The 21429-nt window shown below is 39.3% G+C and overlaps 3 protein-coding genes across 3 annotated transcripts in view; 2 read left to right on the top strand and 1 right to left on the bottom strand.

Moving 5' to 3' along the window:
• LOC127530215 (diphthamide biosynthesis protein 3-like) overlaps positions 1 to 21429 on the top strand; it is a 139576-nt gene that overhangs the window by 51529 nt on the left and 66618 nt on the right. The gene's annotated exons all lie outside the window — the stretch shown is intronic.
• Positions 1 to 21429, top strand: part of LOC110946926 (cyclin-dependent kinase 15-like) — a 151638-nt gene that overhangs the window by 83932 nt on the left and 46277 nt on the right.
• LOC110947538 (kalirin-like) overlaps positions 1 to 21429 on the bottom strand; it is a 69903-nt gene that overhangs the window by 14327 nt on the left and 34147 nt on the right. Inside the window, 10 exon segments of the mRNA XM_051942193.1 lie at positions 9647 to 9833; positions 11251 to 11412; positions 12780 to 12882; positions 13509 to 13663; positions 14021 to 14122; positions 15919 to 16109; positions 17381 to 17492; positions 17572 to 17664; positions 18475 to 18564; positions 18670 to 18739. Of these exon segments, the coding sequence (XP_051798153.1) occupies positions 9647 to 9833; positions 11251 to 11412; positions 12780 to 12882; positions 13509 to 13663; positions 14021 to 14122; positions 15919 to 16109; positions 17381 to 17492; positions 17572 to 17664; positions 18475 to 18564; positions 18670 to 18739 (1265 nt within the window).

The raw sequence follows: 21429 nt of genomic DNA, 5'->3' as shown, positions 1-21429 counted from the left end.
TGTAGCTGCAGATCAGTCTGGCACATCGATCAGGACTAATCTTGGCCCATTCTTCTTTACAAAACTGCTGTAGTTCAGTCAGATTCCTGGGATGTCTGGCATGAATCGCTGTCTTGAGGTCATGCCACAGCATCTCAATGGGGTTCAAGTCTGGACTTTGACTTGGCCACTCCAGAACGTGTATTTTGTTCTTCTGAAACCATTCTGAAGTTGATTTACTTCTGTGTTTTGGATCATTGTCTTGTTGCAGCATTCATCCTCTTTTTAGCTTCAACTGTCTGACAGATGGCCTCAGGTTTTCCTGCAAAACATCCTGATAAACTTTTGAATTGATTTTTCCATTAATGATTGCAGGTTGTCCAGGCCCTGAGGCAGCAAACCAGCCCCAAACCATGATGCCCCCTCCACCATGCTTCACGGTGGGGATGAGGTGTTGATGTTGGTGAGCTGTTCCATTTTTCCTCCACACATGACGTTGCGTGTCCCTCCCAAACAATTCAACTTTGGTTTCATCAGTCCACAACATATTTTGCCAAAACTTCTGTGGAGTGCCCAAGTGCCTTTTTGCAAACATTAAACGAGCAACAATGTTTTTTTTAGACAGCAATGGCTTCCTCCGTGGAGTCCTCCCATGAACACCATTCTTGGCCACTGTTTTACATATAGTCGATGTGTGCACAGAGATATTGGACTGTGCCAGTGATTTCTGTAAGTCTTTAGCAGACACTCTAGGGTTCTTTTTTACCTCTCTGAGTATTCTGCGCTGAACTCTTGGCGTCATCTTTGGTGGACAGCCACTCCTTGGGAGAGAAGCAACAGTGCCAAACTCTCTCCATTTGTAGGCAACTTCTCTGACTGTCGATTGATGAACATCCAGACTTTTAGAGATGGTTTTGTATCCTTTCCCAGCTTTATACAAATCAACAATTCTTGATCACAGGTCTTCAGACAGCTCTTTTGAGCGAGCCATGGTGCACATCAGACAATGCTTCTCATCAAGACAATTCTTACCAGGTGTGTGTTTTATAGTGGGCAGGGCAGCTTTAAGCCACTCATCAGTGATTGGGCACACACCTGACTTAAATTGTTTGGTAGAAATTGGTTTCAATAGCTCTTTAAGTCTCCTTAGGCAGAGGGTTCAGTTACACACGTGGACAAAATTGTTGGTACCCCTCAGTTAAAGAAGGAAAAACCCACAATTCTCACTGAAATCACTTGAAACTCACAAAAGTAACAATAAATAAAAATTTATTGAAAATTAAATAATCAAAAACAGCCATCACTTTTGAATTGTTGATTAACATAATTATTTAAAAAAAGAAACTAATGAAACAGGCCTGGACAAAAATGATGGTACCTCTATAAAAGATTGAAAACTATTTGACCAGAGTGACATGATTAACTCAGGTGTGTCATTTAATTGACATCACAGGTGTTTCCAAACTCATAATCAGTCAGTCTGCCTATTTAAAGGGAGACAAGTAGTCACCCTGCTGTTTGGTGAAAAGGTGTGTACCACACTGAACATGGACAACAGAAAGCGAAGGAGAGAATTGTCCCAGGACATCCGAAAAAAAATTATAGACAAACATCTTAAAGGTAAAGGCTATAAGACCATCTCTAAACAGCTTGAAGTTCCTGTGACAACAGTGGCTCATATTATTCAGAAGTTCAAGACCCACGGGACAGTAGCCAACCTCCCTGGACGTGGCCGCAAGAGGAAAATTGATGACAAATTGAAGAGACGGATCGTTGGAATTGTATCCAAAGAGCCCAGAGCAACCTCCAAAGAAATTAAAGGTGAACTCCAAGGCCAAGGTACATCAGTGTCAGATGGCACCATTCGTCGTTGTTTGAGCCAAAGTGGACTTCATGGGAGACGACCAAGGAGGACACCACTGCTGAAAAAAACTCATAAAAAAGCCAGACTGGAATTTGCAAAAATGCATGTTGACAAGCCACAAAGCTTCTGGGAGAATGTCCTTTGGACAGATGAGACCAAACTGGAGCTTTTTGGTAAGGCACATCAACTCTATGTTCATAGACTCAAAAACCAAGCATACGAAGAAAAGAACACTGTCCCTACGGTGAAACATGGAGGAGGCTCAGTAATGTTTTGGGGCTGCTTTGCTGCATCTGGCACAGGGTGTCTTGAAAGTGTGCAAGGTACGATGAAATCTGAAGACTATCAAGGCATTCTGGAGAGAAATGTGCTGCCTAGTGTCAGAAAGCTTGGTCTCAGTCGCAGGTCATGGGTCTTCCAACAGGACAATGATCCAAAACACACAGCCAAAAACACCCAAGAATGGCTGAGAGAAAAGCGTTGGACTATTCTAAAGTGGCCTTCTATGAGCCCAGATCTGAATCCCATTGAACATATGTGGAAGGAGCTGAAACATGCCATTTGGAGAAGACACCCATCAAACCTGAGACAACTGGAGCTGTTTGCTCATGAGGAGTGGGCCAAAATACCTGTTGACAGCTGCAGAACGCTCATTGACAAATACAGAAATCGTTTAATTGCAGTGATTGCCTCAAAAGGTTGTGCAACAAAATATTAAGTTATGGGTACCATCATTTTTGTCCAGCCCTATTTCATTAGTTTGTTTGTTTAAATAATTATGTTAATCAACAATTCAAAAGTGATGGCTGATTTTGATTATTTAATTTTCAATAAATTTTTATTTATTGTTACTTTTGTGAGTTTCAAGTGATTTCAGTGAGAATTGTGGGTTTTTCCTTCTTTAACTGAGGGGTACCAACAATTTTGTCCACGTGTGTACCTATTCCTCCCCCTTCTGTCATTGTTTGCATGCTATCCTCATTAAAATATGAAAAACCTATAAATGTTTGGGTGGTTTTAGTTAAAGCAGACACTGTTTTTTTCATCAGTGTGATTTTTGACAAAGATCAGATCACATTTGATGGTGATTTTATGCAGAAATGTGAGAAATTCCAAAAGGTTCAGATACTTTTTCATAAAACTGTATCTCTAAACCAAAGAGGACAGAAACTGCAGAAACAGGAAGTAAAACACAAACACAAAACAAACACACAATACAACTAAAACAAGCACAGCTAACAGCTCCACAACAGACCCCTGCTGTCTCTGTCCTGTCTGTCTCCATTCTTTCTTACTTTGTCCTGTCTGTCTCTGTCCTGTTTGACATCATAATGACCTCAATAAATTCAGAATAAAATATTTAAGAGAAAACTAAATAAAATAAATTAAATTAAAAGTAGATTAAAACAATCTGTATCAAACCATACAGATATTAATAAACGAAAGCAAGGAAATTATATTTCAATACAGACTAGTTAAAGTTAAAAAATAAATCCATGCTTAAAATATTATAAATTTAAAATGCCAAATAACATGGAAATTAAAATATTTGTTAAAAAGTTATATTCATCAAAATTTAATTATATAGTCAGAGATGTGGAGATAAATGAAATACAACCGCTGAACAGAGGACATGGAGGAATAAAATCAAAATTCTATTAATATATATATATACTTAAAAATAAAAATGTTTGTTTCATATAAATAAAATAAAATCATTTTAACAAAGCAAAATAAAAGTCTTGATAAATAAATTAAATTGAAACAAAACAAGATAAAATAAATCGGAACAAAATTACATATAAAATAAAATAACTTTGTAAAAAAACAATAACAATAAAATGGAAAAAACTTAAAAAGGAATCAAGAGATTAAAAATAAAAATAACACAATTGCTAAAGAAAGTCAATAAAACTGAAGAAAATATATATAAAATAAATCATAAAATAAAAATAACAACAATAAATGAATTAAAGACAAAAGTTGTTTTAATAAAATTAATTTTTCAGCCTGAAATCAACAGAAATGACTAAAAATAAACCAGAGAGGTTTTATTTTGAAACGTCCCATTGTTCTACCAACTAAACACACAATAACACAAAACACACACAGAGGAACACACACACAGTCACACTAGAACACACACACAGTCACACTAGAACACACACACAGTCACACACACACAGTCACACAGTCACACACACACAGTCACACTAGAACACACACACAGTCACACACACACAGTCACACAGTCACACACACACAGTCACACAGTCACACACACGCAGTCACACAGTAACACACACAGTCACACAGTAACACACACACAGTCACACAGTAACACACACACAGTCACACACACACACAGTCACACACACACAGTCACACAGTCACACACACACAGTCACACAGTCACACACACACAGTCACACAGTAACACACACACAGTCACACACACACACAGTCACACACACACAGTCACACAGTCACACACACACAGTCACACAGTCACACACACACAGTCACACAGTCACACACACACAGTCACACAGTAACACACACACAGTCACACACACACACAGTCACACACACACAGTCACACAGTCACACACACACAGTCACACAGTCACACACACACAGTCACACAGTCACACACAGACAGTCACACAGTAACACACACACAGTCACACAGTCACACACACACAGTCACACAGTCACACACACACAGTCACACAGTAACACACACACAGTCACACACACACACAGTCACACACACACAGTCACACAGTCACACACACACAGTCACACAGTCACACACACACAGTCACACAGTCACACACAGACAGTCACACAGTAACACACACACAGTCACACAGTAACACACACACAGTCACACACACACAGTCACACACACACAGTCACACAGTAACACACACACAGTCACACACACACACACAGTCACACACACACAGTCACACAGTCACACACACACAGTCACACAGTAACACACACACAGTCACACACACACACACACAGTCACACACACACACACAGTCACACACACACAGTCACACACACACACACACAGTCACACACACACAGTCACACAGTCACACACACACAGTCACACAGTCACACACACACAGTCACACTAGAACACACACACAGTCACACAGTAACACACACACAGTCACACACACACACACAGTCACACACACACAGTCACACAGTAACACACACACAGTCACACAGTAACACACACACACACACAGTCACACAGTAACACACACACACACACAGTCACACACACACAGTCACACAGTAACACACACACACACACAGTCACACACACACAGTCACACAGTAACACACACACACACACAGTCACACACACACACACACACAGTCACACACACACAGTCACACAGTAACACACACATAGTCACACAGTCACACACACACACAGTCACACAGTCACACACACACAGTCACACAGTCACACACACACAGTCACACAGTAACACACACACAGTCACACACACACACACACACATAGTCACACACACACAGTCACACACACACAGTCACACAGTCACACACACACACACACAGTCACACACACAGTCACACACACACACACACAGTCACACACACACAGTCACACAGTCACACACACACACAGTCACACAGTCACACACACACAGTCACACTAGAACACACACACAGTCACACAGTAACACACACACAGTCACACACACACACACACACAGTCACACACACACACACAGTCACACAGTAACACACACACAGTCACACAGTAACACACACACAGTCACACAGTAACACACACACACACACAGTCACACAGTAACACACACACAGTCACACAGTAACACACACACAGTCACACAGTAACACACACACACACACAGTCACACACACACACACACACACACACAGTCACACACACACAGTCACACTAGAACACACACACAGTCACACAGTAACACACACACAGTCACACAGTCACACACACACAGTCACACAGTAACACACACACAGTCACACAGTCACACACACGCAGTCACACAGTAACACACACACAGTCACACAGTCACACACACACAGTCACACAGTCACACACACACAGTCACACAGTAACACACACACAGTCACACTAGAACACACACACAGTCACACAGTCACACACACGCAGTCACACAGTAACACACACACAGTCACACAGTAACACACACACAGTCACACACACACAGTCACACACACACAGTCACACAGTAACACACACACAGTCACACACACACAGTCACACAGTCACACACACACAGTCACACAGTAACACACACACAGTCACACAGTAACACACACACAGTCACACACACACAGTCACACACACACAGTCACACAGTCACACACACACAGTCACACAGTAACACACACACAGTCACACAGTAACACACACACAGTCACACACACACACACACAGTCACACACACACACACACAGTCACACTAGAACACACACACAGTCACACACACACAGTCACACACACACAGTCACACACACACACAGTCACACACACACAGTCACACAGTCACACACACACAGTCACACAGTAACACACACACAGTCACACACACACACACAGTAACACACACACAGTCACACAGTCACACACACACAGTCACACAGTAACACACACACAGTCACACTAGAACACACACACAGTCACACAGTCACACACACACAGTCACACACACAGTCACACACACACAGTCACACACACACAGTCACACAGTAACACACACACAGTCACACACACACACAGTCACACACACACAGTCACACAGTAACACACACACAGTAACACACACACAGTCACACACACACAGTCACACAGTCACACACACACAGTCACACAGTAACACACACACAGTCACACAGTAACACACACACAGTCACACACACACAGTCACACACACACAGTCACACAGTAACACACACACAGTCACACAGTAACACACACACAGTCACACACACACACACACAGTCACACAGTCACACACACACAGTCACACAGTAACACACACACAGTCACACAGTAACACACACACAGTCACACACACACAGTCACACACACACAGTCACACAGTAACACACACACAGTCACACAGTAACACACACACAGTCACACACACACACACACAGTCACACACACACACACACAGTCACACACACACAGTCACACAGTCACACACACACAGTCACACACACACACAGTCACACACACACAGTCACACAGTCACACACACACAGTCACACAGTAACACACACACAGTCACACACACACACACACACAGTCACACACACACAGTCACACAGTAACACACACACAGTCACACAGTCACACACACACAGTCACACAGTAACACACACACAGTCACACAGTAACACACACACAGTCACACAGTAACACACACACAGTCACACACACACAGTCACACAGTAACACACACACAGTCACACTAGAACACACACACAGTCACACAGTCACACACACGCAGTCACACAGTCACACACACACAGTCACACAGTCACACACACACAGTCACACAGTAACACACACACAGTCACACACACACACAGTCACACACACACAGTCACACAGTCACACACACACACAGTCACACAGTAACACACACACAGTCACACACACACACAGTCACACACACACAGTCACACAGTAACACACACACAGTCACACAGTAACACACACAGTCACACAGTAACACACACAGTCACACAGTAACACACACAGTCACACAGTAACACACACAGTCACACTAGAACACACAGCGACTGACAGGAAGTTTCCTTCAAGTCAAACTTTAACCTGAAACCATGTTAAGCTCTGGGCCCAGAGTGTCTCTGTGTGTGTTTTTGTGTGTGTTTCTGTCTGATAGTGTGTGTTAACGTGTGTGTTACACTGTGTTATTTGTGTGTTTTTTGTCAGTCAGGTTAAAGTTTACTCAGTGTGGCTTTCATTATTTTCTCTCCTGAACCTTAACTGAAAAAAACAGTAAAAACCTCTGAAATCTGATTCTTATGTTTTATAAAATCTGTGTAACTAATAATGACAATAATAAAAAACATTATTATTATTAGTCACAGAATTTATGTACATTTTTCTATTTTTTCTCAAAACTATATGTCAGTCACTTAATTTATTTTTGCATTTTTCTCAAATATTTTATTGTTTTAGTTCATTTTTTTAACTTCATTTGTATATTTGAGACTTTTATTTCCTTTTTTCTGATGCTTTATTTCTGTTTTTAGGCATTGGCTTGTATGTTTTATTTTATATTTTTGGATATTTAATGTATTATTTTTTACAGTCTATTACAGTTTTTGTACTGTATGTGTTTGGTTAATTGCTATTCTTTTTATTTACATATCTGGACATTTGATTAATAATATTTCAACTTCATTTCTATTTTTGTTTCTTTTTATATTTTTAGGGACATTTTATGATTGATTTTATATATAAATTCATTGCTATTTTGTAAAAATACAGTTATATTTTTTAACACTTTTTATTTCTATTCCTCACCACATGTTTTTGTATTTTTTTCAGAAGTTGCATTTGTATTTTTATGTGAACATTTGTATATATTTGAAATATTTTTTTTCCTATTTTTCTAATATTTTAGTTTTATTTCTCAAACATTAACTGGTGTTTTGTTGTTTAAACCTATTTCAGTAAATGTATTTTTATACTTCAGACATTGTATTTCTATTTTCTGGGTACATTAATATTAATTATGAGTATTTTTCAGTTGGAGGTGAATCTGATGATTTCTCTTTAAGTGACACAAAAACAAACTGATCTATTTTAACATTTCCAGCCAGTAGTCTGTTTAAAACATGGATTCAAATATTTATCTGACAGACAGGAAGTGAAACTAAATGAGGATGTTGGAGTTTAAACAGGAAGTCTCTTTTTAAAAGTCTGTCTGGATCCAAACGTCTCATTTTATCCACATTTATCACAACTTAGTTCCAGTTTTAAAACATTTATTTATGACTTTATTAAATAATGATCTAGGCATTTAACTATTATTTTTCTGAAAATATATTTATATATTACCAATTATTTAATTTAATTTTCATTTATTTTTCATGGTTTATTTACATTTTTCACATATTTAATGTTTTTGGCACAATTTTATAATCACTATTTTAAATTTTAGGAATATATATATATATATATATATATATATATATATATTCTGTTATATTAACAATATAATTTTAAACCAAACTAAATATGTTTCAAAAAAATCTTATTCATATTTACAAACATTTTATTCATATTTCTATGAAAACGTATTTATATTTTTACATATTTTATATTTTTTAATTTTGAAATTGATATTTATTTGAAAGTTTATTTAGATTTTTGCAATTTTTTGTTTTTAATTTTTAATTAATATTTCTGTGAAAATGTATTCGTATTTTTTCCATATTTTCATCAGTTTTTAATTTTTAAATTAATAATTCTATTAAAATGTATTTATATTTTGACACATTTTATTAGTTTTACATTTCTTATTAATATTTCTATGAATTTTATTCATTTTTCTGTATTTTATTTCTATTTTCTAACATTTTACTGATATCTTAAAGGATTGTTCTCTAATTTATTCATTTTATTTTCTCCATTATTCTCTGCAGGATTCACCAAAAGTAATCTCAGTATGGGGAGGAAGTAATCAGATTACTGACCCCTGGCGGCGCTGGAAGAGGAGTTGGAGGAGGAGGTGGTGGTGGTGGAGGAGGAGTTAGAGGAGGAGGAGGTGGTGGTGGTGGAGGAGGAGCTGGAGGCCGTGGTGGAGGCTGGAACCAGAGCCTCCATGTCGGCCGCACTGTGGGAGTGTGACAGGCAGAGGGCGCTGACGGGGAGGAGGCCCTCCTGGAGACACAACAGTTTGATTTAACCGGGGGTTAGCTGTCCTGTGTTCAGGTTGTATGTTTGTGTTCAGGTTGTATGATTGTGTCTAGGTTGTGTATGATTGTGTTCAGGTTGTGTATGATTGTGTTCAGGTTGTATGTTTGTGTTCAGGTTGTGTATGATTGTGTTCAGGTTGTGTATGATTGTGTTCAGGTTGTATGTTTGTGTTCAGGTTGTGTATGATTGTGTTCAGGTTGTGTATGATTGTGTTCAGGTTGTATGTTTGTGTTCAGGTTGTGTATGATTGTGTTCAGGTTGTGTATGATTGTGTTCAGGTTGTGTATGATTGTGTTCAGGTTGTATGTTTGTGTTCAGGTTGTGTATGATTGTGTTCAGGTTGTGTTCAGGTTGTATATGGTTGTGTTCAGGTTGTGTATGATTATGTTCAGGTTGTGTTCAGGTTGTATGATTGTGTTCAGGTTGTGTATGATTGTGTTCAGGTTGTGTATGTTTGTGTTCAGGTTGTGTATGATTGTGTTCAGGTTGTGTATGGTTGTGTTCAGGTTGTATGTGATTGTGTTCAGGTTGTGTATGGTTGTGTTCAGGTTGCATATGGTTTTGTTCAGGTTGTGTATGATTGTGTTCAGGTTGTGTATGATTGTGTTCAGGTTGTGTATGGTTGTGTTCAGGTTGCATATGGTTGTGTTCAGGTTGTGTATGGTTGTGTTCAGGTTGTGTATGATTGTGTTCAGGTTGTGTATGATTGTGTTCAGGTTGTATATGGTTGTGTTCAGGTTGTGTATGATTGTGTTCAGGTTGTGTATGATTGTGTTCAGGTTGTGTATGATTGTGTTCAGGTTGTATATGATTGTGTTCAGGTTGTATATGATTGTGTTCAGGTTGTATATGATTGCGTTCAGGTTGTGTATGATTGTGTTCAGGTTGTGTATGATTGTGTTCAGGTTGTGTATGATTGTGTTCAGGTTGTGTATGATTGTGTTCAGGTTCTATATGGTTGTGTTCAGGTTGTGTATGATTGTGTTCAGGTTGTGTATGATTGTGTTCAGGTTGTGTATGATTGTGTTCAGGTTGTATATGGTTGTGTTCAGGTTGTGTATGATTGTGTTCAGGTTGTGTATGATTGTGTTCAGGTTGTATATGGTTGTGTTCAGGTTGTGTATGATTGTGTTCAGGTTGTGTATGATTGTGTTCAGGTTGTATGATTGTGTTCAGGTTGTGTTCAGGTTGTATGATTGTGTTCAGGTTGTTTTCAAGTTGTGTTCAGGTTGTGTATGATTATGTTCAGGTTGTGTTCAGGTTGTATGATTGTGTTCAGGTTGTTTTCAGGTTGTATATGGTTGTGGTCAGGTTGTTTTCAGGTTGTATATGGTTGTGGTCAGGTTGTATGATTGTGTTCAGGTTGTGTTAGCTGTGTCACCTGCTGAGGCGTCGTATCCGTGGTTCTGACCAGACACCAGCCGGGTCGGTCCGCTGGTCGCTCCACCAGCTCCACTGTCTGACCACAGCGAACACTGAGTTCCCCTGGACCTCCAGATGAGAAGTCCAGGAGAACCACGACCAATTCACAGCCTCCAGACAGCTGCAACACAGATGAGGAACAGATGAGATATACAGCTGAGATGTACTGCTGAGATACACAGGTAACATCCAGGTGAATTTACATGTCATGCGTTTATATCAATATATTATTTAAATACGATTGTATTTACTTCATATTTTTCAAATGTTTCACTTTTATTTTTAAAGAATATTCCACTGTAAGTTTTTCTGACAGGTTATTTATATTGTTTTCACATTTTACAGACATTTCATTATTGAAAAAAAAGTTGAACATTGATTAATTTCTTTTACACATACTCTTATTTTGTTCTATTATTAAAAGTAATTTTTCCATTTGTCTGTTTTCAGTCAAATGTGATAAAAAACATCCCAGAATAGATTAAAAAAAACTGTAAACACATGGTCCGCAGCTGTGCTCTGATTGGCTCAGCCGGGCGTCACGTGACCTGGACGGTGAGGCCAGGTTGCCATGGTTACAGCGGACTTGGTGTGAAGCGGAGCTCAGAGGGGAGTTCCCGACAAATCGAACACAGCTGTGATCAGAGACGAACCTGCAGCTCAGAAACGCAACTTTTCTCAAGTTTTATCGCCTTTTTCTCACATTTAGACCGAAAATCACAGAAGAGAGTCAAAAGATCGAAACTTTATCCTATCTACAACTGGAAAATACGCAAAACAACCACATAAATACACAAAACAACCACATAAATACACAAAACAACCACAGAAATACACAAAACAACCACAAAAAACACAAAACTACCACAGAAATACACAAAACTACCACAGAAATACACAAAATACAGAAATACACAAAACTACCACAGAAATACACAAAACTATCACAGAAATACACAAAACAACCACAGAAATACACAAAACAATAATAAAAACACACAAAACAACCACAAATATACACAAAACAAACACAAAGAGACACAACAACCCTCTACTGTAACGTGGGGTTAATAATGGATGGATTTTCCTCACAGTGAAGGAGACGTAAAAACTGGACCTGGACGTCTTAAATCCACCAGAACAGCGATGAAAGAACTTCTGTTTCCTCCTCCTCTGTATTTTCTTCTGTATTTGAGGTTTCTGGTTTTAGCCGAGAGGTCGGAAGTCAGCTAACCCCACCCGCCCCAGCGCCGGCTAGCCCCACCCGCCCCAGCCCAGCTCACCTCCAGCAGGTAAAGCAACCAAACGCACCTCCAGAGCAGAGTTAGAGGCAGCAGCTCCTCTGGACGAGGAGAGAAACTCCCTCAGACACAAACAGCTGCAGCAGTGAGGTCATCGACGACACACCCCTCTGAGCGCGCTCACTGGGAGCTGTGTGCTCTGGTGTGTGTTTTATGTGTGTTCTAGTGTGTTTTATGTGTGTGTTACCTTGTCGCTGTCGGCGGTGTTCTGAGAGGTCCGGGAGGCGATGGAGACGGTGTCGGGCTGACTGCTGGCATCTCCCAGACTGTCAGCGTCTTCACTGGTCTCCCTGAAAACAAAGAAAAATTCATAAACACACAGCAGCAAAATGTTTAAAACATGTAAGAAAATACTGATATATTTATGTAAAAATGTAAAGAAAAAAGGTTTGAACATTAGGAATAAAAATTACAAATAAAAGGTGTAAAACAAATTATTTAAATTATGAAAAATAAAAGTAAAGTTTTAGAAAAATATTATGAAAAAAATACAAATGTTTTCAAAAGATGATAAATACAATCTAACAGAGAATCCTCTAAAAATATAAAGAATTTTCCATAAATATAAATCTTCTAAAAACATGAGTAAAACCTCTGAAGATATATGAAAAAAACACCAAAATAAATAAAGTTTCAAAAAATATAAATTTAAGATGTCTAAAACTAAAAATAAAATTGTTGTTTGAAAAGTGTAAATGAAATACATGAAACACATGATAAGAAAAATAAAAAGTCTCAAAAAACATAAATGTTAGAAAATTATGCATTATTTTTATAATTTTTTAATAAAAATAGATTCTTAATAAAATTTTTAGAAATCTGTATTTATAAATATAAATAAACGTCTAACTCTGGAGGTGAACCTGAGGCCACCTGATTAAATAAAACTACAACAGAACTAAAATAAAACTCTGACCTCCTGGTGATGCTTCTCTGCCGCCCCAGCGTCGGGTTGGGCGTCTTGGGCAGGGGGATGGGCTCCCTCAGCGCCCCCCGCAGGTGACCCCGCCTCTCCTGGATCACCTGTCGAATGCTGCGAACCCACTCCTGCTTCAGCTCTAACGACGACGCCTGAGACGAAAACCAAAGATTATTCTCTGATTATCGTCCACACACCAGAATAAAGCTATGTCCAAGTCAATAAATACAAACAAACAACAAACAAACAACAAATAAGAATCATTACTGCTTATAATCGACAGTGGAAAAGCTACAAATCACACTTTCAAATAACTGAAAATTTCAATAAAATATTTCTTGCTCGTTAAAATATAGTTTTAATTTTTTTTATTTTCCTGCCATACCCTGTAAAAGAAAAACATTATTTGCAGTCTTTTCCCATTTTTGTCCTCATAAAGATGTTTTAGAGGCTTTCAGATGCTAAAAACAGCTCAAATATTCCACAGAATAACCGATATCCAGTCGTACCTTCAGGACGGTTTTGTTGTCGGACGTCGGCGTCCGTCCGACCCACAGAGCAAACTTACAGGGGTCGCCCTCAATGTGCTCCGTCACGCCGAGCTCCGAGGTCTGGAACACATTCAGAAACGCTTTCATTTATACCAGGAATTAAATATCACCGTAAACAAGAAAAGTCCCTAAATGTCCCCACAAACCACAGAGATGTCCCCACAAACCACAGAGATGTCCCCATAAACCACAGACGTCCCCATAAACCACAGAGATGTCCCCATAAACCACAGAGACGTCCCCATAAACCACAGAGACGTCCCCATAAACCACAGAGACGTCCCCATAAACCACAGAGACGTCCCCATAAACCACAGAGATGTCCCCATAAACCACAGAGACGTCCCCATAAACCACAGATGTCCCCATAAACCACAGAGATGTCCCCATAAACCACAGAGACGTCCCCACAAACCACAGAGATGTCCCCATAAACCACAGAGACGTCCCCATAAACCACAGAGATGTCCCCATAAACCACAGAGACGTCCCCACAAACCACAGAGATGTCCCCACAAACCACAGAGATGTCCCCACTAACTACAAAAAAACACCAAAATGTCCCCATAAACAAAACAAGTGTTTAAAATACCCACATTATTTACCCTCAGTCTTCAGGTATTAAAGGTGTTTTACCCTCAGTCGGTTCTTGTACAGGTATTTAAGGTGTTTTTACCCTCAGTCTTGAGGCATTTAAGGTGTTTCTAAATGGTACTTAAGGCATTTCTACAGGTATTTGAGGTGTTTCTATATCTAAGGTGTTTTTACCCTCAGTCCACAGGTATTTAAGGGGTTTCTACAGGTATTTAAGGTGCTTCTCCTGGTATTTAAGGTGTTTTTACAGGTATTCAAGGCGTTTCTACAGGTATTTAACCCTCAAGCAACCAAGCTATTCTAGCGACTAAAATGACCGACTGGGCTCATTTATGACCCCACTATATTTTACACAGGAATACGTCTACTTTAGTGCCTTTTTTGTGCTTTCTTACCTATTCCACTCCACTGCATTTTAAGATGGATATTCTAAAGTAATCTTCTTTTATTATTCATGGATTTTAATCATTTTTGACTCAGAGCTAAAGTAAAACCATATGAACAATATGATGCATTGTAAGAACGCAATAACATTTATTTAGACACACTTTGTCTGCCACTTCTTTTAAGACTTTATTCCTTTTGTTTCCTCAATAGTAAATCAAAAGTACATAAAAACAAAATCTACACAAGCATCTTGTCTGTATGTGTGCGATGTAACATGCAGAGAAGTATTTAGATTAGGGGCGGATGTGGCTCAGGGGGCAGAGCCGTTCGTCCAATGACAGACACTTTACCCACCTTATCTCCAGTGCTGCCACTTCCACTGGTGTATGAATGTGTGTGGTGTGTAATGTTGGTGGTGGTCAGAGGGGTTGTAGGAGTGGATTGGCAGCCAGTCAGTCTGCCCCAGGGCAGCTGTGGCTAAAAATGTAGGTCTACCAGCTATAGTGCACTGCAAAACACTGAAATATAGCAATTAGAGGTAGAAATAAATAAATAAAACTAAGGCCTACAATAGTGAAAAACCTACACATCTTTCTGGGGTCATAAGTGACTCCAGACAAGTTTCCATTATCCTTGTCACACCAGTAGGCCGATCTCTACAAAAAACTATGAGCAGCTGTAGGACAAGTAGATTGACAAATTCATGGTAGGAAACATTTTTCAGATAAAAGATATAAAAACGGCAAATATAATTATATGGCTGGGGTCATAAATGACCCCACTTGGTCGCTTGAGGGTTAAGGCATTTCTACAGGTATTTAAGGTGTTTCTACAGGTATTTAAGGCGTTTCTATAGGTATTTCTGGTCTTTTTACCCTCAGTCTGCTCTTATACAGGTATTTGGTTCGTCCTGACGAGTCTTTGATCTCTTTGCTGAAGATGAGTGACAGCTCAAACAGGAAGAGGTGTCGGTCCCGCCCCTTTCGGATCAGAGACTTGGGCTCCCAGACCAAGAAGGAGTCCTGCAGGAGGAGCTCGCCCTGAACCTCCAGACCCTCCTCCAGACCTGCCGGGGACCAAAACAGGGTACAGGGCACAGGCGTTGGTAACACGAATATCAGAGCATCCGTCACGTTTGATCTTCAACAGTTAATAGAATCCACAGATGTTGAGCTAAAGCACCTTTTTAAACTCAGCAAAGGGGTACCGAAATTAAAAAATAACATAAAGTTTGTCCAAAAGGCCATTTCTCTAAAATATGACATAAAATACATCCCAAAAATTGTTCAAGTTAAATCAAGTTTGTCCAAAATGACTTGAAATTTGTCCGACATTAAATAAAATGTGTTTAAAAAGACGCAAAAATTATTCCTGATTTTCTTAAATGGACAAGTTTGTGCACTACAACCCAAAAGTTGTCCAAAGAGACTAAAACTTGTCTAAAATCACTCTAAACTTGTCCAAACCAACACAAAGTTCATCTGGTTGGACTCTAAATGATGCAGTTTTTCTACAATATGGTATAAAATATGTCCCAGATGACCTAAAACTTAGGTGATTCCTTAATTTTCTTAGTTTGTCTAGAATCAACAAAAAGATGTAAAATTCATCCGAAATGACAAAACAAAAATTGAAACGTCTCAAAAATTGCCCAAAATAAATAGTTTGTCCAAAAAGACTCGTCAGACAAAACTCAAACGAATCCCAAATGACTTGAGATTTGTGCAGAAGAAGTAAAAAATTGCTTTAAATGACTCAAAACTCTTTCAAAACGATTTCTGATTTTCTCAAATGACGAAATTTGTCCACTACAACTCAGAGGTTGTCTAAAGAGACTAAAATTTCTTTAAAATGACTCTAAGCTCATCCAAACCGACATAGCGTTTGTCCAATAGGCCTCTGAAATTGTACATAATGACACCATTATTTCTACAATATGATATAAAATATGTTCCAAATGACTCAAAACTTGTTAAAAGTGATTCCTCTAATTTTCTAAAATGTTAGTTTGTCAAAAAAGACTCGAAAGTGATCCAGAAACACGTAAAAATCCTCAAAAATGAATAAAGTTTGTCCAAAATAACTCCCAAAAAATGTCTTCAAAAAAACTCAAAAAATCCCAAATGACTTGAGAATTGTGCAAAATAAATAAAAATTTGCCAAACATGACTCAAAACTCGTTCAAATCAATTCCTCAAAGTTTGTCCACTATGACTCAAAAGTTGTCCAAAGAGAGTAAAACTCATCTGAAATGACTCTAAACCGACACGTTTCCAAACTGACAACATTTGACAGATGGATGAGGTGTGGATGTGACCGCTGGAACTTCGTCGTTACCTTCTAGCATGCTAACGTGCATAGCATCGTTAGCTCTCTTGGGGACGCTCAGCATCACGTCGAGGCCTTCCTTTATCTCGCCTTTCCCTTCCTCGCAGCAGGCCAGCAGCTCCTGGAGGGAACAGTTGGACGTCTTTAGAACAGGATAACTTTATCGAACGGTTAACATCGCTAGCAGAACGTTCCATCACCTTTAGCAGCAGCTGGTATTTGGTGATTCTCTGGACGGGTTTGATCAGAGCCGAGGAGATGGAGTTAGCCAAACCATGTCTCCTCTGGACCTCCTGGACACAAAACAAACTTTGAGACACAAAACCCTCTGGAAGCTTCAGCGACTAACAGCAACAACTAAACTATAGAAGTCTCAAAGGTTCCTCCAACCGTATGACTTCCTCTTTCCTGTATTTCTCCACATTTTAGTGCATTTCATGTGTTGAAAGTGTTGTTAGATTCTGCTAATTCTAATAAAAGCTAATGCTAATGCTAATGGGTCAAAAGGGCTTAAGAGTTGTGGAACTTTGTCCCAGATGGTACCTAATGTACTACAGGGATTGTAGTATTTACAGTATATTTAGCAGTGCCTGTTGTGGAACACGCAGTTGTACTGTGTATTCTGAACCATACTATATGGATGGCAGATATTTCAGAGTATATTTTGCAGTACCTGTAGTATTTACAGCATATGTAGCAGTACCTATTGTGGAACTCTTAAATGTCCTGGATGGTACCTAATGTACTACATGTGTTGTAATATTTACAGCATATTTAGCAGTACCTGTTGTGGAACTGGTACATGACCTGCATGTTTTGCATCGTACTACATGTATTGCAGTATTTGCACTATATTTTAGAGTATGTCTTACAGTAACTACTGTGGAACTCTTAGAAGTCCTGGACGGTACCTAATCTACCACAGGTACTGTAGTATTTAAAACATTTGTCGTCATATATTTACATGTTCAATAAATATTTGTAAGTAGTACATGGGTTGTAGTATCTCTATTAAAGTAGTTTCTAGTATATTCATCAGTGTCTGTTGTGTTTGTCCTTATGTAGTACATGTATTGTAGTATTTGAAGTATTTTCAAACAGACCTCGAAGAACCCGACGCCGTGCTGCTGGATCAGTAAACTGGAGTCCGGTTTGTTCCTGCAGTATGTCACGTACATGTGGAACTTATCGGCCTGACGGAAAACAAATACTTTTCCTTTCATTGCACTTCAGCCTGTAAAGTCTGCAGTATTTATACTGTGTAGTACTGTAGTGTAAATGTGATCTGAGCCGGTTACCCAGGTAACGAAGCAGTGGCCCACGTCCTCCGGAAGCTGCTCATAGTTTTCCAGCTCCTTCAGGAAAATACTGCAAAACACACAGTACTGCATTAACACACAACAAAATACACAGCGTTTGTACCACATGTGGAACCTCTGTTGTGTACATTGGTACATATAGGTGTCTTAGAAGTGTACTACTACTACACTGCAGTACAATTTACAGTACCTAGTTACCCAGATAATGTACTACTGTAGCTTTACACATAAAATAGTTCTGATTAGAGATAAAATTAATCTGGCCCTTCCTACAAATGTCACAGATGCTTTTGAATTGGCTGTTAGACCTGATGAATCTTTAGAATTCTTCACTCCTATATGTCTCTCTGAACTAATTTCAACAGTTTCTACATCCAAACCATCAACATGTCTTTTAGATCCTATCCCAACTAGACTCTTCAAGGAGATTTTACCTTTAATTAATTCTTCAATGTTAGATCTGATTAATCTCTCTCTAGTAACAGGCTATGTACCACAGGCTTTTAAGGTTGCTGTCATCAAACCTTTGCTTAAAAAGCCCACTTTAGATCCAGATGTGTTAGCTAACTATAGACCAATATCCAACCTACCATTTCTCTCTAAAATTCTGGAAAGAACAGTTGCAAATCAATTATGTGAACACCTACAAAGGAATAATTTGTTTGAAATGTTTCAGTCAGGCTTCAGAGTGCATCATAGCACAGAAACAGCTCTAGTGAAAGTTACTAATGACCTTCTCATAGCATCAGATAATGGACTAGTCTCTATACTTGTTTTGTTAGATCTTAGTGCAGCGTTTGACACAATCGACCACAAAATTTTATTACAGCGTCTAGAATATTCAGTTGGCATTAAAGGGACAGCACTGGATTGGTTTAAATCCTACTTATCAGATAGGTTCCAGTTTGTGCATGTCAACAATAACTCTTCTGAGCATACTAAAGTTAATCATGGAGTTCCTCAGGGTTCTGTCTTAGGACCGATACTTTTCACATTATACATGCTTCCTTTAGGCAATATTATTAGGAAGCATTGTATTAACTTCCATTGTTATGCAGATGACACACAATTGTATTTATCTATGAAGCCAGATGAAACTGATCAGTTAGCTAGACTGCAAGATTGTCTTAAGGACATTAAAACCTGGATGACTTTTAACTTCCTACTGCTAAATTCAGATAAAACTGAAGTCATTGTATTTGGCCCCAAACATCTTAGAAACTCGCTTTCAAAGCAAATAGTTACTCTGGATGGCATCACATTGGCCTCCAGTACTACTGTGAGGAATCTTGGAGTTATTTTTGACCAGGACATGTCCTTTAACTCACACATAAAGCAAGTCTGTAGGACTTCCTTTTTTCACCTGCGTAATATTGTAAAAATCAGGAACATTCTGTCTCAGAGTGATGCAGAAAAATTAGTTCATGCTTTTGTTACTTCCAGGCTTGACTATTGCAATTCCTTATTATCGGGTTGTCCAAATAGCTCTCTCAAACATCTACAGTTGATCCAAAACGCTGCTGCGAGAGTACTGACAGGAGTTAGCAAAAGAGATCATATTTCCCCCATACTTGCTTCTCTTCACTGGCTTCCTGTTAAATCCAGAATAGAATTTAAAATCCTTCTTCTGACATATAAAGCTCTTAATAACCAATCTCCATCATATCTTAAAGATCTGATAGTACCTTATTATCCTAGTAGAACTCTTCGCTCTCAAACTGCAGGCTTACTTGTTGTTCCTAGAATTTCTAAAACTAGAATGGGAGGCAGAGCCTTCAGTTATCAGGCGCCTCTCCTGTGGAACCTGCTCCCAGTTTGGGTTCGGGAGGCAGACACCCTCTCTATTTTTAAGACCAGGCTTAAAACGTTCCTTTTTGACAAATCTTATAGTTGGGGCTGACTGGGTGACCCACAGAGGTTCGGCTTGTGTCTTCATTGTACAGCTGACTCCCTCTTGGACGTCCCTTCGTTCTGCCCCTAGTCATGCTGCTATAGGCCTATAGGCTGCTGGGGGACTTTTCTTGACGCACTGAGCCCTTCTCTATCTACCTTTACATTTAATATGTATACCGTTATTGCAGTACATTCACTCTGTTTCCCCCTGTGCTATTTCTCCGAGTGTCCCTGGTCCCAGAGCTGGATGCTTCAGATCTGCGGTCGATGTTCCACCAGCTGGTCCAGTCTCCACCATGTCCACTGTGGGATGCTGCTACTGACCTTCCTCCAGCCCTCTGCTTCCAACTCCCTTTTTCCACCAGTCAACTCTGCATCGCCTTCACTATACTGTTATGCTAACTTACATACTGTTTGAATTTTACTGCTAGCTATATATGGAGTATGTTTAATGTCAGAGCCGTACATCATAAGAGTAAACTATGAGTCAGTTTTCAATGTTAGCTTATACTTTGTCTGTGTCACATATCCTGTCATGCATGTATCCAAATATGTGTTGTGTTTTCCTTGCTTTCCCACCCCTCCCTCTTCTCCCATCCCTCCCCCTTGCCCTCTTCTGTCCTTCTCAACCCGCCCGGCCAGCAGGCAGATGGGTCCCCCCTATATAGAGCCGGGTTCTGCTCGAGGTTTCTTCCCTGTTAAAAGGGTGTTTTCCTGCCACTGTCTCCTTTGGGCTTGCTCTGGGGGTCAGGCATATGGGTTCTGTAAAGCGTCTTGAGACGATTTGACTGTAATTGACGCTATATAAATAAAATTGAATTGAATTGAATTGAATTACATATATTC

The sequence above is a fragment of the Acanthochromis polyacanthus genome, chromosome 22 (genome assembly GCF_021347895.1).
Source record: "Acanthochromis polyacanthus isolate Apoly-LR-REF ecotype Palm Island chromosome 22, KAUST_Apoly_ChrSc, whole genome shotgun sequence".
Taxonomy (NCBI): domain Eukaryota; kingdom Metazoa; phylum Chordata; class Actinopteri; family Pomacentridae; genus Acanthochromis; species Acanthochromis polyacanthus.
The sequence above is the reverse complement of the archived record's forward strand: the minus strand, read 5'-3'. Positions and strand labels throughout refer to the sequence as shown.